Raw genomic sequence first — 27,068 nt, 5'->3', positions numbered from 1 at the left:
ATGGTTGCATTCCCACGTTGGCCTCATGTTTCTTACTAGATGTCAGTAGGCTTTTATATTCAGGTAAAGGACTTAGGCAAAAACAGCATCATCTGATATGAATGAGTGCAATTTTATGAATGGCTAAGGTAATCATCTACCGGTTTTGTTTGCTTTTTATCTATCTATCTATCTATCTATCTATCTATCTATCTATCTATCTATCTATCTATCTATCTATCTATCATCTATCTATCTATCATCAGGCTGTATCAGCTTCCATGGGGAAAGATTTTCACACTGTGGGCTAAGTTTGTTGTGTCCAATTCTCTCTTTCTGCTAATATTCTCTCATGTTCCAAGTATTTCCTCAAAATGCCCTGTCCCTGGAGGTGTTTTAAGGCCAGGCTGGATGAGGCTCTGGGCATACTGATCTAGTACTTGATTAGCAGCTGGCAACCCTGTCTGCAGCAGGGGGATTGGAAACTGATGATCATTGAGGTCCCTTCCAACTCAAGCCACTCTGATTCTATGACTCCAGTGAGATTTAGTTGCAGAAATGTTTTAAGGATCTAGATTCTGGCAGTTAATTTAGTAGTATGTAGGTTGTTTTCAAGCTGAACAATATCTGCTTCCATTCAAGAACTTAGACAATTAGAAGTTTGTGCTTTTATGAGCTTAACCTGTGATTGAAATTGAAGCTGTTTTTACATCACTTGATTCATATAACCTTAAAAGACATTGACAATTGTCAATTATTTCATCAGATAGCTGTATAAATGAGCAGAACTGTGTTTGTGGAGATAATATAACAATTTCCTAATACTCTACGAATGTAAGTTTTATAAATTATATGAGTTTTGAAAATAGATAATTAGTGAATAAATTATTTTTAGATTTTTTTTTTAATCTTATTTGCACTCCCAGAAATTCTGGAAACTTAGTTCTTGATTAAATATTTTTTTCTTGAAAAGGGGAAGAATTTGCTCAATAAAAAGGATGTCATAAATGATACTATATTCCCATATTTATTTTATGTATGTATTTATTATTTAATAATTAATATTAGGAATCAGATAATTTTTCCTGTTCACAACGCATTGGGTCTGATTCCTAGTTGCACGCTCATTTGTCACACAGGGTTCTCTGCAAATGAGAATATGTGAGTTCTGCTACCAGTTCTGCTACAGCTATCTGATAATGCCAGAGCATTTCTGCTCTTACAGTCTCTAACTGTGTTCATACAGATGGACAAACTCACTTCCCATTTTTTATTTGAAAGCTTTTGCAGTAGAATAGGCAAAAGCAGTATGAAGCATCGTTATTATTATGCACATGAGGAAGAAGTACTGATATGTATATGAATGAACAATTTAAAAGATTTTACTGTGTACTCAAGCTCCCAAAGATCAAAATGGTTTTGATTTGACTGCAACCAAAGGCATACACTGTACATAATAAAATATCATATAAAATGAACATGAATCTAAAAGAATACACTGCTTTTCTGTTCTGTTTTACTAGGGATGATATGGTCTGAATGTAAAGAAATTTGGTCTCAAGGTCCAAAGGAATATCTTTTTGAATTATGGAATATGCTTGATTTTGGTATGTTAGCAATTTTTGCAGCATCATTCATAGCAAGGTTTATGGCATTTTGGCACGCATCCAGAGCCCAGAACTTGGTTGATGCAAATATGAAAGATCTGTCAAGTCCAACACTGGAGCCCAACATAAAATACTACACCTTGGGTGAGTTGAATGCATTTTGGTAATATGTATTGATTATTTTCTGTTAATTAGTACACTAAGACAGAAATGTGTATTGGGATGCCAGTCAACATCTGGCTAACTATGAACCAGCACTGTGCCCAGGAGACCAGTAAGGCCAGTGTAACAGGAATAGTGTAGCCAGCAGGAGCAGGGAGGTGATCATCCCCCTGTACTCAGCTCTGGTACGGCCACACATCGAGTACTGTGTTCAGTTTTGGGCCCCTCACTACAAGAAGGACATTGAGGCCCTGGAGCGTGTTCAGAGAAGGGCAACAAAACTGGTGAGGGGTCTGGAACACAAATCTAATGGGGAGCAGCTGAGGGAACTGGGATTGCTTAATCTGAAGAAGAGGAGGCTCAAAGGAGACCTAATTGCTTTCTACAAGTACCTGAAAGGAGGTTGTGGTAAGCTGGGGATCAGTCTCTTCTCCTGCACAACTGGTGAAAAGACTAGAGGGAGTGGTCTGAAATTGTGCCAGAGTAGGTTTAAGTTGGATATTAGGAAAAATTTATTCTCCAAAGGAGTGGTCAGACACTGGAATGGGCTGCACAGGGAGGTGGTTGAGTCACTGTCTCTGCAGTTGTTCAAGAAACATGTGGCACAGTCATGGTTTAGTGGGTATTGTGATGATGGGTTGATGATTGGACTAGATGATAGTAGAGGTCTTTTCCAACCTTAATAATAATATGATTCTATGATTGTATGATTCTATGATTAGTTCTACAGCGTACTTGTTAAAAAAAAAATATGACCTGTGCTTCTTTCTCATCCTGTTGTACTCATACAACTCTCTGGGAACTATTCTAGACATCAAGGACTGAAATAATCTAAATGCAAAACTGTCACATTATTTTAATCCTGTTTTTTTAATCTTTCCAGTAACACAATGCTATCCTGAACATGTTTGTATTAGCACAACTGAGCACGAGGTGTATGCAATGTAAGGGGAGAACCAAACAATGAGATGCACATCTTTTTCCAACATAAGAAATGTATCTTTAACTACAGGGTTTTTTTTTTTGCTGAGAGATTCTATTATATTATTTTAATATTTTTAATATTTCAGTGAGATAAACATGCTAGTAAACTTGCTTGCCACATCTGATAAGTGAGTAGAAGATTTGATACCACATCTCTCTTCCTTTTATTAGATGTTCTTCTGTAGATTTCAAATTACATCACTTTTTGACACTTCAGTGTGTCCAGCATTTTTCCTGACAAGGTTGCTTTTCTTCATTATTCAGACTGTAGAAAAAAAGCAGAGTATTTAATATATACTTTGAAACCCAATAAATTATAGGTTTTGCTGAAAAATTACAAAATTTCACCCAAGTTACAAAAGCAACTAGTTAAATTTTAATTCCATTTTAGATAACACTTACTTGAAGAATTTGCAAACATTATGTTCACAGCTTCTGGATACGACAAGCACAAGTCTTTATCTCATTTATGCTATATGATATATTATCACCTGAGAAGGCAAGAAGATGACAAGAAGTTGCAGCTTTATTTTGCACTTCAGCAGCACTGAGCAATTTTTAAAGTATATATGTGTACAATTAAGCCTGCTTGGAGAATATCTACATATGGTAAAACTCCTTGTATGGTAATAATGTATGCACGGTAACTGCTTATGTGGAGACCTGGGAGACATCTGACTACTAAACCACACTGAAACATCTTCCATCTTTGCCTTCAGTTACATGTGAAAACTGAGGTAAAGCTTACACAGTTACATATGTTTATAGAAAAGGGCACAGTATTCTGTCACACATGTTTTCTCATTTGAATAGAGGGTTTAGAGCCATTTACAGTGAGTAGCTCAATAAACAAAACAATGTGCACATACTCACAAGAAGAGCACAGCAGCTAAGAAGGGGAATGATTGTACTGAGTCTTGCTATGTCTAAAACCACAGTCATTCATTTCGTTGTCATGACGCATAAATATTGGCATGGCAGTAAATTCCTTGAAGAATAACATTTATGGACACATGGAGGACATTTTGAAGCATTGTTGCTCAGCATCGTTGGGAATTAATATAGTATAAAGCTGTTTGTAGCTGACCTGTATTAAGTGGTTATTTGTTAGTTAAAAGCTCAGAATAGTATTTTTCCAAGAAGTTAGTGTTTGCCTCAATTTCTGTATAAATTATTTATTTTATAGCTTTTACGGGAGAATAAATACACAATGACAACACTCTCCTGGGATGTATAAAAACCATGCCAGGTTACCCTCTTCTCTTTCTCTGGAGCACAATTGTGAATTGAACTTAAGCCTCCTGGACTTAAGTATCCTGAAGGATATTGCTTTGGGTTTCTTATTCTGACATTATTCTAAAAATATTTATTTAAGTACAGCTTCAAAATTGAGTGTTCTCCCATTTAAGAATATATTTCCTATCAAATGGCAATACCATGTCACTCAATCATAGAATTATACTGTCACAACACGATGGAAACCATGGAATCATAGAATGGCTTGGGTTGGAAAGGACCTTAAATATCATCTAATTCCAACTCTGTGTCATGGGCAGGGTTGCTGCTCACTGATTCAGAGAACATTCAAGTAACTTACACAACTGGATTTGCTTCACAAGAAAGGCTTAGTAGAAATGAAGATAGAAAACCTGAACTTCACTTAAATTCACTAGCAGATTGGGAAATTCCAGAAGAGTCCAAGGAAGGTACTTTAGTAATCTTACAGACTGTTTAAGTTGTTTGCCTTTCATTTATATCAGTGGTGATCTATGAAGGACAGTGGAGCCAGTATCCTACCTCTATGTTAGTCTTAATGAAGTATCTCCCTTTCTTTCACTTTTATTTCTGGCAGCATTTTTATGTAAGACATTCACTGAGCACTGTGAAGTAGTGGACAGCCACTACTGGCAGTATTTGAGCAGCTGTACATGGTACACTGAAGCCAGATGAATAACTAACGATTCACAGCTCTTAGGAACTTTGCTTAAAGGAGGACATTGTTTTTCTTTGTGGTTTTTAAGTTCAAAAGCATAAAAATAATTGCTACTTACTTTTAGGCATCAAAGTTTTATACTTCTTTACTAATGAAAATAGCTAAAAACTCAAGCAATGTACAGTGAAGTTAAAATAACATGTAGATTGTGCTTCAACTGTTCCGAATTTGCATTGCTCCATTGAATTCAGTTCAAATTTGCAATGACTCTGGCTCAGTGTCATGCACCTCAAAGAGAGCATTTCAGTGAATACCCTAAAGTGAACTTCGAAATGCTAACAGAAATTCTCATGTTTCACTTCTAGCCAGAATCAACTGGGATCCATCTGATCCACAAATCATATCTGAAGGCCTGTATGCGATTGCAGTAGTACTGAGTTTCTCCAGAATAGCCTACATCTTACCAGCCAACGAAAGCTTTGGACCCCTGCAGATATCACTTGGCAGAACTGTGAAAGATATCTTCAAGTTCATGGTGATATTTATCATGGTGTTTGTAGCTTTCATGATAGGAATGTTTAATCTCTACTCCTATTATCTCGGAGCGAAACAAAATGAAGCATTTACAACGTAAGTATGACTGATTAATGACTGTGAGCTGTTTTTTGAAAGAAAAATGCTTGCATTGTACATATGATGTTTACTAATTGTTTTAAAAGTTTATAATTCTTTTTAAAAATCACTTTGTTTTGGATTAAGTACTTCTTTTCTCTCTTGTATCTCAGTAGATGAGCTCTTAATTCTGGGCCTGCAGGACAGATCCTGCTGTGAGGGCAGTCAGCATTACAACTTTGAAGCATAGCATGGTGGCTCTTTACAGCATGTGGGAACTGGCTCCTCAGTCAGCTGCTACTGTCCTCTAATTGAAGTAGGCTGATCACTACAGCATGATGCACATTATAAAATACTTCTCCTTTAATTCAGGCAATTCTGTATATTCTTACTGGCCAAAGATCTAATCCCTTTGTCTCTCCATAGTTTCCTATGGGAATAGATTGTTCTGACTTTGAAGGAAGAAAGATACTTCTGTTATTTCTTTTTTGTTTGTTTGTTTGTTTTCCACTATAAGAAGTTCTGAATTTACTCCTTATGTCTCTCAGGAGTTGTTTGATATAAATTTTTTATGACATCTTGTTTCTAACTGCGATTTTAGGATAATTCACTTGAATGAAAACTTATTCTTTTCCATACCTGTTTCATTTTGGATTGTCATGGAATTGAAGCTGTACCTTTTACAAGGTTTCTCAGCCAAGAAATAAACTTGGCCAAGAGGGATTTATTTTTAATTAATTTTCTTCTTATTATTAGTTCACACAATCCTAAAACTTCAATTCTCAGATAGAATTCTGATAGAATATTTCTCACCAGTTTACGGGCAGGTTCGGCCCAGTTCCGTGACGATTGGTGCGGGGGACCCACGGACTCACGCCCCAGGAAAGGGGAAGGGGGAAAGGGAAAAGGGAAAAGGGAGATGGGCCTAGGAACAAAACAGCAGCAATGATCTGAGGAGGAAAGCTGATTTACTAAATAGATATCAGAAAGCAAAATAACACAATATAATACAATATAATTGGAATTAAAGCTAATAAATCAAATAAAATGAGCAAGAGAGAGTGTCCGATAAACCGAAGGCCTTACGCTAACGCTGAAGGCGGACGGCAGCGAGCACCCACTGCTGAGTCCATCCCAAAGGAAAGAGAGTGTCCCGTGACCACAGACAGCTTTATCTTTCCCTCTGAGTGTAAATATGTAAAATGCAAAGCATTGCAAAGTTCTCTGAGGAATGTAGTTGTTCTTCTCTTCTATAGACAGGTATACCTGGAACTATCGATGTTCCATGGAGCTGGAGCATTAACTCTTTAACTCTAAATGCACTACATGATGTCATGATGTGGAATATTCCAATACCAAAAAATCATAAAACCGTGACAATATTATATAGAGGGGCAGATTCATAATTAAAAATTATGAATTTCTTTTCATTTTTATCTTAATGCAGTAAAATCCAAAATCTTTGTAATGCTACTGCATTCAGGTCAGTGGGGAATAAGATTTATTCATCAAAACAAGAGGAAATCTATTAGGATGTGGAGATAGGAATAGATGCCCCAGATATTTGGATTTATGTCTATGTGTATATATATATTTAATATATCATATATATTCCCTCTCTGTCTCTCTCTCTATATACAAACTGGTTAAGAGGAAATAACCTGAAAAAAATAAATAAATCAGAGTCACCATACCATGGCTTCTTATCTTTACCCTGTCTCTGTGGGAATAGTAAAAGCTCAGCTTCAGGATTACAGTGTGCAAGACACCTGTTTTTTAAACATACTGCTTTACAGTCAGACAATCCGACTTCACAGTTTCAAAGTACAGTTCATATTAATGGTATAATAATACCAATTATGACTATTACAAAATATACATGCAATTATAATGAAGCATGTAAAGGTTATTAATTTTTGTTATTTACATTAACATTACAGGCACATACGTAGCACGTAAAGTTGTTTAAAGTGAATCACTACAATATTTTTTTTGAGGCTATACATATAATTCCTGAACTGAATCAAACTTTTTTATTGTCATTCTCAAATATTAGGAATTATATTACTTAATAGAACAGCATATACATATGAAATTAGATACTCATCTTGTTCTCCATAATATTACTGTGGTAGAGTTGTACATTATGTTAATAGAAATTTTTGTACTCTATAAAAAACAGTTGCTGGCAATGTGTACAGTAAGACTCTACAATTCTTAGTGATAATTACACCTGTAATGTTCATGTGTTCAATTTTTTCTTTTAGTGTTGAAGAAAGTTTCAAGACATTGTTCTGGGCTATATTTGGACTTTCAGAAGTTAAATCAGTTGTTATCAATTATAAACACAAGTTCATTGAAAATATTGGCTACGTTCTATATGGAGTCTATAATGTTACCATGGTCATAGTCTTACTGAACATGCTTATTGCAATGATCAACAGCTCATTCCAGGAAATTGAGGTAAAAATTCTATTTGTGATGAAATATCACCATGAAATTTAGTTCAAAATCTGATTGTCTACATCTCCTGGAAATACTATCTAGTTGTCATGTTATATAAGAAAAATAACAAATGAGATTTTGGAATGCATCACTCAAAAATATTATTTTCACCATTTGTTTTTATTATAAGTTATCTGGAAATTTCTCAGCTGTGTGTGCTCGAAGAAGTAAGAACTAGACAGGACAAAGGAACTGCTACTGAACTGTCTTACAATCCTAAAAAGGATATACTGTATTGTGTGACTTAGTAAATCTTCTCTGCACCTTGTTTGTAGTTACTATTTGAGCTGTGAACAGTGTCCTTCTTGCTACAAGGATGTTTTCATTCCTATGCCTTGATCTTGTTAGCCTAAAATGTGCTGTTTCCTTTTTTACTTTAAACAACCATTTCTTTAGTCCTCTGCAGTGAACAAAACTTATCTGACAAAGTAAACAGCAGAGTTACCGACAGTCAGCATGAACTTTTGCGTGCCATGCACTACGAAGATCTAAATAATTGTCATTATTTTGAATAAAAGGAAGCAGGTCTACAGAAGCTAGCCCATCCCAGTCTTTTCCAGGTGATGCTTTGCTACAGAGCAGCATGCTCAGGTTGTTAGACAGCGATCTGGTCCCAGGAGCTGGGCTCTGGCTTGAGGTCACAGTCTAAGGAAGAACAGCACACATTCTCCAGGGAGGTTCAGATTTTTCTGTCTAAGAAACAGAACAAACAGAGCAATAAACCCCAGACTGTTATATGTAAGTACTGTAAATGAATACAAACAGCTTCTATAACCAGATACAGCAATAGTCATATAGTCATGTCCTTGGGCTTGACCTCATTTCTTTCTGCAGAATGGGCTTCTCTTGAACTTTTCTCTTGAGCTCTGCTGAGAAGGACCTGGGTATTCTGATGGACAAGAGGCTCACCATGAGCTGGCAGCGTGCCCTCATGGCTCTCTGGAGATATGCAAAACCTGTCTGGACATTTTCCTCTATGACCTTCTGTAGCAGGAGGGTTGGATTAGGTGATCTACAGAGGCTCACTTCCAACTCCTACAATTCTGTGATTTACACAAAGGAGTAAAATAAGTGTTTTGACCATTATAAATGTTAAATATAAATCGTGGTGATGATAGCATACCTGATTTAATCACATTTTTAAGCAAGTGGAAGGAATTCAAAAAGAATCCACTAATCTTGTATAAGCTCATGTTTAAAGTACTAAACTTCTTAGTTAAAGTTTTGATACTACGTCTTCTTCACAAAGAAAATAATAAAGAAGAGCAGTAAAATAAGAGATCAGAGCTCATTTGCTCATTGAGCATTTTATATTTTTGTTAACCTACGATTGTTCCTTTTCATTTACTGAGTGCAACAGATTCCCAAGCAAGTGACTACTCAGTCAAGCCCAGGAGGATGAAGTTGAATGTTGCCACGTTTTCTTTAGGCATTTGTACTGTCAGTTTTTAATTTTTAATTCTTGTTACTCTTTCACATACTTGTCACAAAAAGCATGCACAAAGTCTTTGTGATGCTGTAATGCAGAATTAGCACTCATTCTGGATTAACCAACATCTAAATCAAATCTACTTAGTTCTTCTGAAATTGCATTATTTTAAATGTATTAATAACAGTTCAGTTCATTCAAATCTGATTTTCACATATTATAAACAAGCTCTTGATCTGTTCGAAGTTAAATTGAGCCAATTACATTGAAAACACACCTAACATTATCTAGAGCATCATCAATTCTAGAGATGCTATTAATAATAGTAATATTTTTGTTTTTCAGGATGATGCTGATGTAGAATGGAAATTTGCAAGGGCTAAACTTTGGTTTTCTTACTTTGAAGAAGGGAGGACTCTTCCAGTACCCTTCAACTTAGTGCCAAGTCCAAAATCTTTGCTGTATCTCTTACTCAGACTCAAAAAATGGATCACTAAACCATTTATATGCCAAAAGAAAAACTTCCAGGAAGATGCAGAGATGAACAAGGTAATTTTATAGTACATGTAGCAACTACTTTTTTCAAAAGATAAAATCAATTTTAAGTTTTCATTGTCAGTGTTGATCTTTTTTTTTTCTGATAGATTTCCTGATCTGCTTTGTTCAGACTGAAATCAGTCACTGGGAACAAGCTGAAATTCTTACTTTGGTTTTTAATACAAATATTTTTCTACTTCTATAATCAATTAAGTTCCATAATAACATTGTAAATGTACAGTTCTTCCTGCTCTCTGTCGCAGATTCAGAAAATATTTAAGGCTGAAAGGGACCTCAAAGGTGTCTTGTCCAACTGCCTCCTCACTTCTGAGGTCAGACCAGGCTGCTTAGGACTTCATCTAGTCTAGTCTTGAAAACATCCAAGGACAGAGAGAGCACTACCTGCCTGGGCAGTCTTCTATCCAGGATGAACCTCTCTTGTTTCAGGATGAACAAGCTCAACTTCTTTAGCTTGTTCTGATGAGGAAGGTGATTTAGCCCCCACCATCTCCATGGTTTTCAGCTAAGCCTCACAGTTGCAATCCAACACTTCCTCTGACATCCAGCCATTGGTAAATATACTGGAAACCAATAATGAGTGTTGTACTTCAAGAGTCCATACTGGTCCCAGTAGCATATGATATCTTTATCTGTGACATAGATAGTGAGATAAAGTGCATGCTCAGCAAGTTTGCAGGTAACACCAAGCTGAGTGGTGCAGTTGAGGTGCTATAAGGAAGGGGTACCAACTGTAAGGACCTGGGTAGGCTTGGAAAACGGGCACTCATTAAGTTTATAAAGCTCAAGTCCAATGTCCTGCAACATCAGTACTATCAACAAAGTGATGTATAGGTTCACAGATTCTGTGTTAAAAAGTGTAAGTCCCACACGAGTCCTTACTACCCTCTAAGTAAAACTATTCAGCCAGAATTTTGCCCATAACATCCTAATGTGTGTGAAAGAATATTCTGGGATACAGTGTTAAAATCATAGAATCAAAGAATCTTTTGAGTTGGAAGGGACATTTCAAGGTCATCTAGTTCAGCTCGCCTGCAATGAATAGGGGTGCGTACACCTTGATCAGGTTGCTCAGAACCCAGCCTGACCTTAAGTGTTTCCAAATGTGTCCAAAACCTCCCTGCTCTAGTGCCTCACCATGTTTACTGTAAAAAACTTCTTCCTTGTATCCAATCTAAATCTCCCTTCATTTAGTTTGAAACCATTTCCCCTTCCCCCATTTCCCAACACACCCTGCTGAAGAGTTTGTCCCTTTCCTTCTCATAGCCCCTCTCAGATACTGAAAGGCTGCTCTCAGGTCTCCCTGGACCCTTTTCTTCTCCAGGCTGAACAGCCCCAGCTCTCTTGGCCTGTCCTTGTAGGAGATGTGTTCCATCCCTTCAGTCATTTTTGTGCCTCTCCTCTGGATGTGTTCCAACAGATCTACATCTCTCCTGTACTGAGGACTCCACTTCTGAACACAGGACTCCAGATGAGACCTCACCAGCACAGAGCAGAGGGGCAGGATCATCTCCCTCACCCTGCTGGCCACGTTTCTTTTGATGCAGCCTAGGGTACGGTTTTCACTCAGGGCTGTGAGGACAAACTGCTGGCTCATGTCCACCTTGCTTTCCACTGCTACCCCAAGTCCTTTTTGTCCCCCAGCTTGTAGTGACAGTGGGGGTGGCCATGAGCCAGATGCAAGACTTGGAGTTGTTGAACTTCATGAGATTCACCTGGGCCCACTGCTCAAGCCTGAAACACACTTGCTAAAATAAAGATAGATTACATCTTCAGCTCTTTCTCCATCTGCAATTCCAGTCATTTTTTCACAGAGGGCCATTTGGAGTGTCAGGCAAATTTTACCCTTTTTAAATCCACACTTACTCTTCCCAGTAACCATACGCTCAACCATGTGTCCAGAAATGTTCTCCAAGAGGACTCAATCCATTACTTTCCCAGTTACCAAAGTGATATTGATGTAGTTCCCAACATTATCATCTTGGGTTCTTTTGAAGATGAGTTTGACTTCTCTCTTTCTTTGTAGACTGTTCCCAGTCTCCATTATCTTGCTATCTTCGCTACCATCTGCTGTCAGCACCCACAGCTGCAGCCCATTAGATCCAATAAACTTGCCTAGGCCAAGCTCTCTCAACTTACCCCTGACTCAACTCTGATTCTCAGCCAGTTGTTTAAACCCTTCATTAAACCCATCAGCCCTCCAGTAAGCATGGTGCCCCGGTAGAATAATTCTGAAGCCTGAAGGAAGGAATGTACCAAGTCCCTCAGCCCTGCTTACATTCACTGTCCCTAACCACAGTGCTCCACTGAGCCTCAGATCCACTGTTCAGCCTTTCCGTGCTATCTCAGCAGCAGAAGCTTTTCTTCTTGCCCTTGCTAATGTCATCTTGAGGTGAGCTTTGGCTTTCCTAATGCCACCCTCACACTTGGGCAGTGTTTTGAATCCCCTTTGCAGCCTGTGTCTAAGCCTGTCCACCAAGAAAGCAGTTTGCTTTTACTCTTAAGCATTCCAATATTTGTTTCATACAAGTGTAGTAAAAAGCACTTGAGTTGATCCATTGCTTGTTTAAAGAGTTTATAGTCAGTCTCTTTTTCTTGCAGTGGTTTGGAATAAATTAACTGCATTAGGAGAATGTAGGGTTTTAGGTGGTACTAGAAGTCTAAAGACTGACACTATTATAACACATTGTGGAAGAAAAGCATTGTAAGCAACCAATGAAACTTAGTATGTAGAAAGTTGAGCATATAGCAACATACACTTGTAAAAAAATAAATTAAGAGTTTGTTATTTTGGCAGAATCAAATATGTCCTTTATGATACTTTTTAAATGGAAGGACCACTGTTAAAATAGGCAGCAGTCTGAGCACAGTTCAGGGTCAGTAGTTTTTGAGATGATGGCTATACTTTGGCAGAATGGGCGCCAATAAAGAAATTACATGTCTCTGTCAGTTTTTAGCCAATCTGACAAGCACTTTTTTCATAACAGCTGAAGAGTAGAAGTGAAAAGAAATTCATTACAATCATAGAAGGAAAGCATGGAGCTGCAGTACACCCCTGGCAAGCCCCTGCCTCTGGTTAAGTTCATAATGGCTTATAAAAGCAAATGCAGATGTTACAAACACTGCCACCAAGGGCAGCATGTTTTTAATTTCAGATGTCACGTGTGCTACACGTAAACTTTCTAGCATTTCACAGCTCTTATGGAATATTCTGAGTTTGATTTGGGACCCACAAAGATCACTGAGTCCAACTCTTTGGACTTCACAGAGCACCATCCTGAGATCAGACCCTGCATCTGAGAGCGTTGTCCAAGTGCCCCTTGAGCTCCATGGCCCCTGAGGCCACGTACACTGCCCTGGGGAAGCTGCCCCATGCTTGACCACTTTCTGGCAAAGAATCTTTTTCCCAATCCTCAGCCAGACCCTCCCCTGACATAGTTCTATGTCATTCCTTCAGCATTTGCTCAAGGTTTCAGTGACTCCACATTTTCAGAACTTTTCATCAGGCTGCTTGATGAAAGTTGATTTCACCACTGCATTGAATTTGAAGCAGTACTAGGGAGAGCTGAAATGAGAAGCAAGTTTAAACAAGAATGTTTTTTTTCCTAAGAGCAATGGCATGCATGCTACATTTCTTCTTTCACACAGCACTCCTGGAGGAGAGTTATTAATAGAGTTTGTATCACTGGTGTATTTAAATTACCTTTGCTTCACTCTTCAGTTACTCTTGAGCAAATTTTTATTGATATCTCCTTAAAAACATGTATACTGGTTCACTTATGAATGTGACAAGCTGAGTTCATTACAGTAGTAGAAGCTTTTAGGAGAGGAAAGAGCTATAGGCACAATACTTAAAAAATTCAGTGGAAAAATGAAATTATAAGGAAATCTGGGCAGTTTCTGCCACCAAGTGGTGAATCAGCAGCATACAAATGTGTTTTTTACAAGGAAAGCAAACTCTTCCTTTTATTCTGTTATTTCCAGAAATTGTTCATTAGGAAACCAGGAGCTGAAGAAGCAGGAAGGTGTTATTTCTCTTTTAATCTAATAATAAAGGTGAGGCCCAGAAGAATAACCATTAGTTTTCAAACCATAAAAAAGTGATTATACAGTTATGTGCACACACTAGCCAGTATTTTTGTTAAAAATCACATCATACAGTTAAAACATTCTAGAGAAACTTATGCTTCCCACTATATATTCAAAGCATTTAAGGTTATTTTATTCAAATGAGAAAAAGCAACGATAGCATGTTATACATCTTTAATTCAGTTTCCATCTGAACTGAACTTAGCATGTTAGATGTAAATATTATTCATTATATATATCGTACAATTACTTTTGCTTATTTAAAATACACATAATTCAAAGAAAACTTCTGAGTTCCTCCCTAACCCTACAGCACAATCTGAAAGGGCTTGTTTCAAGCCCTGTGATGGACTTTCATGGTAATTTCATACTCACAGAACTGGGTTCAACAGTTAACGTTCTATCATACAACATCTGTGCAAGGTAATTTAACTTACTATTTTATAAGGAGATTATTATTTATAATAAAAAATGAGTAATGTTTCCATTTCAGCTTGATCAAAGGAAGCAATCAAGTATAAGAAGTTCTGATGAAATCCACTTGAACAGTTTAAACAATCCTCCAAGACAATATCAGGTAAAAAGCATTTTATTATTACACAAGGTCAAGAAGCTGTGTAACTAGCAGCTCAGACTGACAGCATAAGGACAGTCTGAATTTCTGCTAAACAATACGAACCAAGAACAAATCCATAGACTTTGTACATATCAGAAATAAACACAACTTATAGTGCAATATTTTTACATGTTTGAAAATATTTTCAGTTCTAGACACAGGTTGAGTCTTCAAATCCCTCAACTGCACAGTGCAACTTAGAACACCAAAAGGAAATGCAAGAGATTCCTGGTCTGATTGCTGAAGCAGCTTAGCTTATTGTGTCATGTTTCTGTATTCTAATACTTCAAGCACAGGAAATATCTTTCAGCTTTTACGTTTTCATTACTCTCTTTGTTTTATTTTGTCTGCTGGTAATCTTACTATCCATCACTGCATCACAGTGATACTAATTGTGAGAAAATGAGTTTTTGGAATAGACTTGTATAGATGCTGATTAATACAAGAGTGGTGCAGAGCAAAGAAACCAAGTTTGTTTCTTCAAATAAAGGGTATTAGAAGTAGTGTAGAATAAAGTACTGACACCCTTGATAATCATATGGCAAAACCAAGTTGGCTCATCAACAAAAGCGTATTGAAAATAGCGTGGAGTAAAATGTTAATACCTTTTCTAACCGTAAGACAAAACCAAGTTGCTTTCTTTGCTCTGCACCACTGTTATTACTGTGCAACATCTATACAAGGCTTCTCCAAAAACTCTCACTTTTTTTATGACCAGTACTATAGGGTGAATACCTTAGAAGAATACCACACAAAATAATGAAGGTGGATGGTATATTTTTGTATGGCTTATCCAGATGTTATAAAGATAACCAATAAATAAGGAAAGGTTCACCTGTCACTGATGGTCAAGACTTGACCAGAACTCCACAGAGGAGGGATCACCAACAAGAGACCCTACCTCAGTGGTGGTCAGCCCTTAAATGGGGTCTGGGAGAGGTGGAGCCAGACTCCACCCCTTCCAGTCATACAGGTGAATTGCCTTCACCTGTGCTCCTGCGGCTGAATCAGTGCTCACCTCAGGTGATCAGTCAGTGGTTCAGGCCATGATTCAACAGTTCCCATACAGGTATCATCATGATGCAATGACAGATAGTAAGAGTATAAATTTATCCTCTAAACATGAGGATGTGTGATTTCAGATTTGAAAAATTCTCGGATTATTAGAAAAAGCAGTAACACATCTGAACTTGCTAGCATGACTGTAATGATGGTCTGTGGCCACTAAACTAGGATGATTCACTTCTCAGCCATCTCTGTTCCAATCCATTCCTGTGCAGAAAAAACAAAACACAAAATCCTATGTAGACTTTCTATCCTTAAGTGAAAATCAGAAAATATTGTGTTGCCATGGTTTAAACTACATGAAAATAGTAAAACCAAGACTCATTTGCAGAAGTAATTAGATAGCTTATTATTTAAGTAATTTGAACTAGCAGGAAAAAAAGGGACAAAGTTTGTGCATCCTAGAAAAGTAAAATTTACATCTAAATTTGCTGATATAGGTCACCCGTATTATTAGTGGAGAGGGCCATTCACATTGCATAGTTCATTTGCAGTTTTAGATGTCTGAGTTGAGCTTTGCTCTCACATTTGCTTTTACTCTCCATAAAAGGACTAAAGGTGACTGCCACAGATATGTATATTTACATTATAAAATATTTATGTTTGGTTAAATGAGTCATGGCTGAGGTGCTTAAATAACTCCTTTGTGTGTCCCATTTTCTCCAACATTCATATTTAAAAAGAAAGCTTACTAGTTATAATACTAAAAATAGATTAAAATAGACATTGCAAAAGATCTTAGCAATTAGCCTGGTTATTCAGTCACTGTCATCTGGTAGCAGTGAAGGCCAGATGTTTTCAACTATGTGGAGATCAAAACTGTATTAATCATTATTATAGACTTAATAGTAGTTTAGTTTGAGCTTCATGAATAAAAACAGGAAGGTAATAATTAGTTTTCTAACTTTCCTGTGGATGCTTGTATAGAATATCTAAAATTCTACTGTAGATGATACTAGAGATTTTTACATCCCTACTTCTAATCTGACAAGTCTACACTGAGAAGTCTGAATGTGAGAAGAAAACAGCATATTTTTTAATAGCATAAATTTTGAAATTTCTTAGCAATAAGCAAGAAAGTAAACTTATTTTCTTACTTTCTTCTCTGCAGAAAATAATGAAGCGTCTGATTAAAAGATACGTACTGAAAGCTCAGATAGATAAGGAAAGTGATGAAGTCAATGAAGGTGAGTATGTTGATGAATAACATTTACCTCTAATCAGTGTATCAAAACAAACTAATTAAAGTGGTTACAGACACCACATGAAAAAACATTTGCAAAATATTTAATCCTCTTGACACATTTACAAATGCAAAATGAAACATTAACATTAAGTTGAAGTTAAGGAAGAGATGTGGCTTTCTATTTCTTTTCTCCCATCAGGAAATATCACCAATCTGGCACTTTCTCATGAAGAGTGATGCCATGTCTAGTTCAGACCATGTATTTCCTGCATGGAGGCTGCATTTAATGCAGTGGCTGGTTTGGGGCACTCCCTTCTGTAGATATGTGTTCTTAATAGGGGTATATATGCATGGGGATACACATACTTCATCTGTTTTTCTTGCTGTGGTCTGTTAGCTAAAAACAGCTGGTGCATGTACTTAGCAGAAATGTTCACCTTTATTTGCACACCTCTGATGCTGTCCGGCACTTAATGCAGAAGTAAAAGCAGAGGACATCTCTTCTGTACAGTAAGAGGCTTTGTGGCTGACTAGGACAACTTAGGCACACAATCTGATAGATTTCTCTTAAAGTAGAGTAGGTCATCAACTTCCATGTGGGGGATCATTAAGGTTTTGCAAACTGATATGAAGTCTCATGCTTTCGCCTTCAGATTTGTTTATTTCTTGAATGGCTTCTTTGTTTCCTGTCCACGATCCAGCATTCATCAGTGGGCAGCAGAACACCCACACACTTTTGGTTCAAGGAAGAAAACCCATGAGGACAGAGATATATTTGGATATGTCACTCTATCCTTCTTTTCTTAATAGTATGACCTTCTAATGTTTGTTACAGGTGAACTGAAGGAGATTAAACAGGACATTTCAAGTCTTCGGTATGAACTCCTTGAGGAAAAATCTCAAAATTCAGAAGATCTGGCAGAACTTATAAGGAAACTTGGGGAAAAACTTTCAATCAACTCTAAAGAAGAAAGCAAGAGATAACCAAACATTTAAGAAATGCAACAGAACGTTAATCCACTCAAAGCCATATTTCTGTTTTTCTCAAGTCTAGCTCACATTTCTACTGCGGATTCAGAAACTACATCATTCCAATTCTTAATTGAAAGTATCACAGTGGCAAATCCTCTGTGTCTATGGTATAGATGAAATACCACTTGATATTTATTTATTCATTACCTGTTGAAGGGATAGTTTTCCATCATTTTTGTATTTACCTCTTTTAGAACGTGAGTGGAATCTAATATGCCCAATCATGAAAGATTAAAAACATAAATCCAAAGTTTTCCTACATTAACTGGTTGTTTTTCCAAATTTCATTTAATAGGCATTCATACATTTGTTTTATTTGTTTTTAGAGCAGAAGAGGAATATTCTAGTCTTTTACATATTTTTATCAATATCGATTTCATTTTTCAAGCATTCCCAACTAGCAAAAAAAAAAAAAAAATAAAAATGTGTGGGGGGAAGTAAAAGCTAATTGCCTTTCCTAAAATTGTGCAGGATATTAAAATAATTTGTTTGAGCACCTCATTGACAGAGGTAGGTAGCAGAATACTCAGAGGCCTTCCCTACTTACCTCTGTCACTGCTGAGCTGTCCTGGAAGATGCCTAGGTTCCAATGGGAGTTGGTGCATTAAGAAGGAAATATTTATCACCAAGCTTATTGAAGAACTGTTGCTGAGGCTTGAAGGAAATTCCTTTAATCCAAAACAGTTAATCCTTTGAAGTTCTTTCTAGTCTGTTCCAGAGTTCCCCAGTTCTGCTTTTATGTCTTGAAGTAAAACACACAAACTGGAAGGAAATGTGAATAAGATTTATTTAAGTAGGGAAATAACTAAATATAAGGTGCAAACCCTCTGAATTCTGGGAACATTATGCTCCACGGACCATGCTTCCTCAGTTAAACTTGTTTAAATCATTGCATTTTGTTCAAATGTATCCACAGCAAAAGAAAATCTGTTGTTCAAAAGCATGAAATCTCACATTTGGTTACATCCCTTGTCCTTTTTTTTTTTTCCTGGGGAATCTTCTGTGCTGTGTTTCCCAGGACTTCATCAATGAAAAGTCTTCTTCATGTCATCATCAGTATCCTCCAATGCTTCCACCTTGCCCACTGCAATATTCCAATGTCTCTGTTTGGCTGCAGGAGAGGTAGCATAAGCTGAGTCTGGTTGTCAGTTGTGCAACTTGCCAGCAAATACCTGCATGCAGAATAGTTGGCTGTTTTCTGTTTTTCCAAGTGGATATGGGCTAAATGCCATCTCATTTTTTCCTCAATTAGCACAGAAAGTAGGATTTCTCTCCTCCAACAATTACCAGGTCTGGAATTGTCATAATGCTATATTATGTTCCTCTTTAAGCTTGTTTAAAGATAGCAAAAGGGCTGGGAAACATTTTAACACAGACTTCACGATGCATAATGCACCTATAAAAACCTTGTATGCTTAGGAAACAAGGCTAGGAACGGCTCGACAGTAATTGCTTTTAAATCAGCTGTGTGAAACTTATTTATTGTGGAATGTATCAGAATCTTCCCATGTCTCTCTTTTAGACTGGAGGTATAAAAATTAGTTTCCAACTGAATTTACTGATAGGCCTTTTTTAAAAATGTTGGTCAAATCACTGTGTATTTTCAGGGAAAAAAAAAAAAAAGACTGAATGAGGAGTGGTTTTGCAACCCTGCAGAGTTACATGGAACTGAAGGTTTCTGTCCTGCCTGGAGTTGGTCAGAGTTGTGCAAGTTGGTCTTCCCAGACTGTATTAACTATGAGTTTGGGGAACCTCTCAGCCTTATGCTCATCCCATGAGGTTAGCCACTATTGGAGCATGTGAGACTCAGATACGATGAACTCAGGGTTTAGAAAAAATTTAAGTTCTGTTTTTCTGAGGGACGAGAAAGGAAATGAGATTTTCAAAGGTACGAGAACAGGCTATGTTACAAACACTGTGTGTGACTGGAGAACTATGAGCTACAGGATAGTCAGTTTAATAACTTGCCTTTGATAATTAGAAAGTATTACCTCATAACATGCCATATCTGCTGCAGTTGTCCACAGGGAGTGCTGCAGACTCTGAGATGGCTGTGCTGGCAGAGATGCTCTGGTTTCTGTGTCAGCAACTTCATGGAAAAGAAGGCAGTAGGGGTGGTCTGTGGCTGGAAGTCAGCATGAAGCTATCTATCTTCACTGTCTTTTGGCTCCTAGAATGCTTCTGTCCATCTCCTTGAGTCAGGATTGGCTGCTGATTATGAGTTCCCACATGAACATCTGTGGCCTGGTTTTCTGAAGTAGTGAGCGCTTTCTATAGCTCCAATTAATGACCACATTAGAAAACCCACTGCACCAAGATTTTCCACATTTAAGAAGTTCTCTGGAAAATCTGTTGACCAGAAATTTTGGCTTCCAATTACAGTCACAATTTGCTTTCACTAACACTAAGTTTTTGTCATTTAATGTACAATTTGGATTTGCAGCCCAGTGCTGGATGATGGTAAAACCTTCAGTCTCTATAAATCCAATGTATGGATGTGGCACTTAAGGAAATGTGTAAACGTAATTTAAGATCCTGGCACTTTTAAAATGAAGATTTTTATTACAGAGACAAAATGGACACTGTGAATTTGTTTAAGCCCAAATTTTAACTTACCTTAAAACTATAGGATCATAATGTATATATTGTATTTCATGAAAAAAAAATACGGATTTTTTTAATTCAATGAATATATTTTATATGTAGCTATTACTCATGGAACAATTTGTTAAATATATTTGCGGAGGTTTAATGCCAAATGTAGTGTGACAAACATTGTAGTATTTAAAATGAGCACAATACCAAATATCTAATTCTGATAAAAAATTAAACGTACCAGACTCAAAATACCTTTGTGTTGCATTGTATGATCATATTGATCCTTCGTTGCCTCATGCAAATTGCTTCAACTTACTAGCATTGCTACTACTACTACAACAAAGAAAGTTTCCTGGAAGGTTGAAAAGCCTTGTCCTAATTGATTAATGTGAAATTAGCCTTCTCTGGCTAATTGTGACTAACGCTGGACTTTTGTGAAGGACCCTGTATTAAGTAACAGACAGTTTTCATCCTACATGGTTCTACTTCTGGTTTCTAATGACAAAAGATTGACACAACTTTGCTGAGGAGGTATTTCCAGACTTTTTTGGGTGAACAAAGGACATTGAAGTAGGTTTTTTTTTTTTTAATAACAAAGTAGTCTTGCTACCCACTTAAGCGTTCCTTTAAATCACATTAATTTTTTTTTTAACTCATCAATTCACAGCTCTTGCAACAGCAGCTTTCACATCCAAAACAGACTTACTGTGAAAAAAGTATGGGCTCTTAATATTTTTTCCCTCTAACATACCTTAAAATTTCGCCCCCATTGAGAGGGGCAGGATCTAACCTACTAGCAGAAGAATCCAGCCTCCAGGGATAATGTATTAGTATGGTTCTTCCTTTCTCTGAGGCAATATTACATTTTTTTCCTTCTTCAATAATGTAACTGTGGGTAGGCATAAATGAAAATACCCATTAACTGAATCTACCCAAGACATTCCAAAAACTGCAACTTAGTGTGCGCTTGTCAACTAAACTCTCGGTGATGACCAGGAACTTTACAATAAAGAGAAGTTAATATCCTATACTTTATTTCATTATGGTAAGCATCTACTTTCAATATTATCTCTTTAAAGAAAAGTTTAAAATATACAGTTTGGCAATGCTTTGGCTGCAGCAGCTGTATCATATAATTTACTAAGAGCATGTACTCACAGCTGCAGTGTCCCAAAATGCAGCTTAAACCAATGAAATCTTGCATTTGTCTGCCATAGATTTTCCTCAAGCCTGAAATCTGTAGCTGAACATTCCAATTAATACATTATGGACAACATAATGTGCAACTGTACTCATTCACAGAACTGTAGAAATCTTCCTTTGGATGAAAACTACTAATTTTTCATGTAAATATTTAATGCTTTTTAAAATACTTTAGAAAAATCCTGGTGTGAATAATATTGCTTAGTTCTATGCATTTTTGTTCCTCTTAAATTTTAATTTGGTCTGTGGAAGATAGAACTCATAAATCAGAAAGATTCCCTTTGGTAAAATGAAAATGTACTTCTTTTTCTCATTTAAAAAGAGAAGTTAGGGGAGGCTGAGGAATGACTTTAAATTTCACACTCTTGGGAGATTAGGGAATCCCATAGCATCCAGTGCTCTTCCCTTGCGTATGTGACTGTGAGTAGCTCAAAATATTGTAATTATTTCATTTCTTTCATTGTTGCAAACAAACTCTTGATCCTCTTTCTGTTTTTGTCACCATCCTTAACGTGACATCACTGAGATGGTTATAAGTGATCACTTCAGTGATCACTTCAGAGGTCCTTCAGTGCTTTTTATGTCAAGGCAGCTCTTTGAGAAGCACCTGATTTTGCTTTAACCTTTTCAAAATTCCATGATTCTACTCCTTGACATTCATTCCTCGCTCATTTAATCAATGGATCTCCAATAAAAGTAATCGAAGAAGATCAGATTGCATTGTCTGCAAATACCTCTCAGGAGATACATCATTATCAATATGAGCAGTAATAATTTTATACATTTCTATGTATAAACACTTTGACATCATGCTGGCATTTCATCATGCTTTATAAACAACAAGGAGTGTATTCTGGTAAGTTTGTGCAGTTCATCAAAAAGGGCTCAATTAAATTGACGAGCAGTCCAAAACACTTGTGCGTAGGCCTCTCTTGGGCAGCAGCAGCTGCAATTCTAACAGTGCCCGTTAAAGCACAGATGGTGCCTGTCCCATCTGTGGCCTCATGAGTCGTTCCCCATCTTCTCATGGTAAGCTGGGACCCTGCAGGTGGCTCAAAGCAAACCTGCTTTTGAGTAGAGAAAAATAATGAACACAGTAAATTGTTTAAAATGCCACGCGTCATGGGTGAGCCTGTATGGTATGAAGATAAGCACATATTCAGATTGTTATCAAACCAGGTCACAGTAAAAGATTCAAGAGGACCGTGGATGGCTGTGCTGAACAAAGCACAATATGACCTCCACTGAGGTGGATGTTTTATTTTTCTATTGAAAATACTTGTTCCAGAAATGATCTGCCCAAACTCATCAGCATCATTTAACAGTGCTGTGAGCTTCTTCCCTCTGAGGTGGATCTTACACATTGCTCTGTGCTTTAGTTGAGGAAACTGATTCATGATGCAGCCACATCCCTTCAGCAGAGACTTCTCTGATCCTACAGGAGCCCATAGCACCAACAAGAGTCATAAAGCCAAGCCCAGCTGCACCAAGAAAGATTTATCAGCATATCTGTAAGAAGAAATAAAGAAATCACTCCTACAGAGCCAATGGTTATTTAACAGCTGAAGTGTGTCTGTAACCACCATGGATGTTCCATATGTCTGGGGATTTTTTCTATTCCATTCTAGAAATTCACAATGCAGACGACTCAGCAACCTTGTAGGTTCCTCCTAATTCCAGGGCACAATTTTCGATGCCTAAAATATGCCATCGAAACACACCTTCAAAACAGCTTTTCATACCACTCAGGTAAGTCCTATCCACTGTCACAAACCTTCAGTAGTGAACAGCTGTGTGGTGAGTATGGCCTTCGACACCTTCTTCTTCATGGACTTGGCACAGACTTCTGTAGCCTGAGTGATGCTTCTGAGGTAAGTCTTGCTTTAGGGCAGGGGCTCGGCACTGGCCCAATCTATTTACAGCACAGAGTCTTTAGAAAATGGGAGCACCTTAGTGGGTGGCTGATGAGGTCTACAAGGAAGTGACTTTGACAAGAACCATTGGCTGTTGCACATGAAAGTATGCTGAGAGATTTTCTGTGCAGGAGATTTCACATCTCCAAACAGTGCACTATATTAAGACTTGGCACATCTATATTAGGCTATTTATTTATACATGTAAGTTTTCTAGTCAATACCTAAAACTTAATGTGAGGGAGAATGAGGAGAAGGTAGAGTTTGTGTTGATGGTCCCAGTGAAGGATCCTCACCATCCTATCCCAGCAATATCTCCTAGTATTATGGCATGTCATGGTCCTTGTGAGTTTCCTCAGCAGCTCAATAGGAGTGAGCACAGCTACATATGCCCCCGGAGACTGAGAATTATTTTTGGCAATTGCTCTTATTGTCATGCTCACTTGGAATTCACATATGAGTTTCCTTTTACACAGAGAACAATACCCAAACCAGCAGGCTGCAGTCAGTCTCTGAAAGTATCTCTAGAGCAAATATTCCCAGACTTTCCTTTCCCTTATTAAACAAAAGACTTGAAAACTGAAGGCAGTCTTGGTCAATGCATGGTCAACATGTACATGTGTCTCTGAAAAACTTTTCTTGCCGTACGTACCCCTTCTATTATGCTAGTACATCTTTTGAATAATATATTGTTAAGCATGTTCAGTTATGGTTATTGACTTACATATTTTGTTCAGACAGAAATTCAGCTCCAATAGAAACAAATGTAAGTCAACATTTTCAATGTCTATACATTCCACATTGTTGGCATAACATAGTCAGCATCTACTAGCCAATAGTTCATCATATCAAGGTTTTCCCATGAGCAACACAGAACTGCAGTTCGGTAAATCCCTCTGCATATCTGTAGATCACAGGATGTGTGCCAGAAGAACACAGATGGTAGTAAAGATCCATCTTATTTAATGGCTGTAGCTAAGACAGCCCAGGTTTTCTGGCAGGTAAATGATGTTTGAATTCTTCAGGGCACAGTGTAGCAGAGCTGCTACTCCAGACTATACAGACTCAAAATTCATCCATCCCACTGGCAATGGCTTGATACAAAGAGTTATTTTGCCTTCCTGTGTACCCTGACTGCATAAATTAAGCATTGTGGCAGAATTGATGATTACCCATACATATGCTGTTGTGTGCCATACCTACCTACAGCTGTTTGTCCAAAGTAAATGCAGTCATAATAAAGGTGAAAACCACCTTGAGTAGCTAGTCTTCAAATGAAATCTCAGGTATTTCTCAATACAGGCAGCTTGGAGGGTAAGATAGAATGAGAGGAGCAATTAAAATCAGGGCCAAGCGATGATAAAGTCTCTGTGGGACTATGGCTAGGCTTTTGGAGTCCAGCAAGGATGATTCTAGCATCTCTGAAGTCTTGGTTTATGAACTATTGTAAATTCTTTTGGCAGTAAGTTGTGTGGATGACAGGCACAGAAATGACAGCTCCCTGTTGATGTAGCTGAGTCACAACAACACAACAGCATTTTCTTTTTCCTAGTACTATCCAAAATATGTACAACTGCTTTCTGGTTCAAAGAGAGGATTTGATGTAACCCAGGAGCATATCACATTTGCTCCAATTTATGATAATTACAGTCTATTGTTAGACTCTTGAACATTTTCTATGTAAGTCCCATTATAACCTGTAATCTGCTATGCATATCCCAATAAATGTCACAATTATATATATAATTACATAGAATATCATTCTTTTTCCAATAAAGCAAGTATTTTAACAATTTTATTTCCTAACAGTATTTCTATGTCCCTTCATCTACTATTTTCCTCAGTAACAATGAGCTTGAAAACAAAAATTTCCCACAACAGTGCCATGTCCCTGCCAACATAAACTCATTACACCACGGCCAGAGGCCTGAATTAACAAGTCCATGTAGGAAATACATGTATCGACTCAGTAACAATTATAATATAACCTGCTTATCCTTTTGCAGTACGTTTGTCAAGGTTGTGGCTAAGTGCATTAAGTGCATCAGCTTTCCAGAAATCTCCACGTAAAAAGGATAATTAAAAAAAAAATATTTCTCAGAGCAAACTCAATTCTGAAAAGCAGAATGCATGTCCTCATCCTTATTTCTTTTTGCTTACAGTGTAAAAGGAATTAAAGATTACAGTCAGACATGAGAAAAATAGGGATAAATTAACCTTGGCACTATGAGAGGGTGTAAACAGCTCTAACACAGCTAAATCCCTTCGGCAGGCTGCATCCCTATAATAAGCAAACTTTATAGCATTGTTCATATTTTACTTGCATTCCCAGGCTGCAGCAGAAGTGATTGCAATGGTTGACCTGGGTGGGCGTCAGTCTAAATCAAGTCAGTCATCCTCAGATGGCCTGGGGTCTTTGTGTTCATTTGTGAGCTCTGTTTCCCTGGAAGCATGCATGCAACCTGCCAGCCAGACAGGAGCACAAGCTTAATTCAACCTGGAGCCTGGCTTTCTTCCACACTGTTTGGATAAAGGTGTTAAGGAAAAGGCATGCACAGAGGCAGAGCTCACATACACCTTCAAAGTTCAGAGTGTTTCTAGCTGTAGTATATTTGCATCTGCTGCAGGAATTTGATGTTTGAGGTTGCTGCTGTAATGCTCCTAGTAACTTTGCCTGACTGCATGTGACTCACACAACGCTGATAAATTGACCTAAAATCCTCCAAATCGGGTATAACAAGGCCTTATTGGTTATCCAGGCATGAGAACTACTTTGGGGCAGCAGTGTCAGTGCTAATACTTTAGGTGATAAGTGCCTATCACGCTGTATTTCTCCCAGGCATGCAGCAACTGATGGATCAAACCCTGGGAAACCACAGGCACACATGCCACTCCCAACAATAATTCTACAAACTCCACATCACATTGTTTGTACCCATCTGCTGTTACAGTGAGTAACTTAAAGCAAAGCGTGGTGCTGTTGGGGCCGCTTCCTAGCACTCAGGGATGAAGCAAACCTGTTATCTGCAGACCACCGTTACAAAGGAAAACAAAACCTCATGTGGACCAGAGTCAGTGGAGCAAAGCTTTGAAAACACAAAAGTGAGAATGTCGGTGAATGAAAGCGTGCAAGGAGCCGAGCCACCACGCCGGGGCAGTGCGGCCCTGCTTTTGGCCCTACCCAGCGCCTCCAGCAGCGCTCGCAGGCAGCCTTGCTCTGTCACTCACACACCTGCGTATGCATTATACATAAAATAAAGACACACACATTACATTCATACTCACACATACATATATATATATTATAATTCTACATATTCTTCATATAGACATGCTATACTTCCTTATTTTATTTTTTTGTGGTACTTTGAACATTCAAATGCAATGTTTTCTATAAAGTAGGTGCTCAAGCAAGTCTCTAACATCACTGAAACCACTCAAAAGCTACAAAAAATGCTTGAGGAAAACGTTTCAGACTCGGTGATCCTACTGTTATTATGCATCTCAGTCCCATACTGAAAACAAGGGGCAATGGACACAGTGAGCTGCAAGAAGCTCAGATTAGATACTAGGAGATGTTCTCCCACTGGCTGTTCTCAC

At 37.7% G+C, this 27,068-nt stretch overlaps 1 protein-coding gene across 1 annotated transcript in view; it reads left to right on the top strand.

Annotated features, from left to right (window-relative positions):
* Nucleotides 1-18,155, top strand: part of TRPC6 (transient receptor potential cation channel subfamily C member 6) — a 34,594-nt gene extending 16,439 nt beyond the window's left edge. Inside the window, exons 5-11 of the mRNA XM_065730023.1 lie at nt 1,503-1,730; nt 5,031-5,295; nt 7,545-7,740; nt 9,557-9,760; nt 14,349-14,432; nt 16,648-16,723; nt 17,558-18,155. Coding sequence (XP_065586095.1) covers nt 1,503-1,730; nt 5,031-5,295; nt 7,545-7,740; nt 9,557-9,760; nt 14,349-14,432; nt 16,648-16,723; nt 17,558-17,706 — 1,202 coding nt within the window. The 3' untranslated portion in view covers nt 17,707-18,155. The remainder of the gene's footprint in view (nt 1-1,502; nt 1,731-5,030; nt 5,296-7,544; nt 7,741-9,556; nt 9,761-14,348; nt 14,433-16,647; nt 16,724-17,557) is intronic.
* The last annotated feature ends 8,913 nt before the right edge of the window (nt 18,156-27,068 follow it).

This window comes from Cyrtonyx montezumae, unplaced genomic scaffold, assembly GCF_038088225.1.
Source record: "Cyrtonyx montezumae isolate F1298 unplaced genomic scaffold, pur_monq_1.0 scaffold_12, whole genome shotgun sequence".
In the NCBI taxonomy this organism is placed as follows: domain Eukaryota; kingdom Metazoa; phylum Chordata; class Aves; order Galliformes; family Odontophoridae; genus Cyrtonyx; species Cyrtonyx montezumae.
Note: the sequence above shows the minus strand (reverse complement) of the source record. Positions and strands in the feature narration are given on the sequence as shown.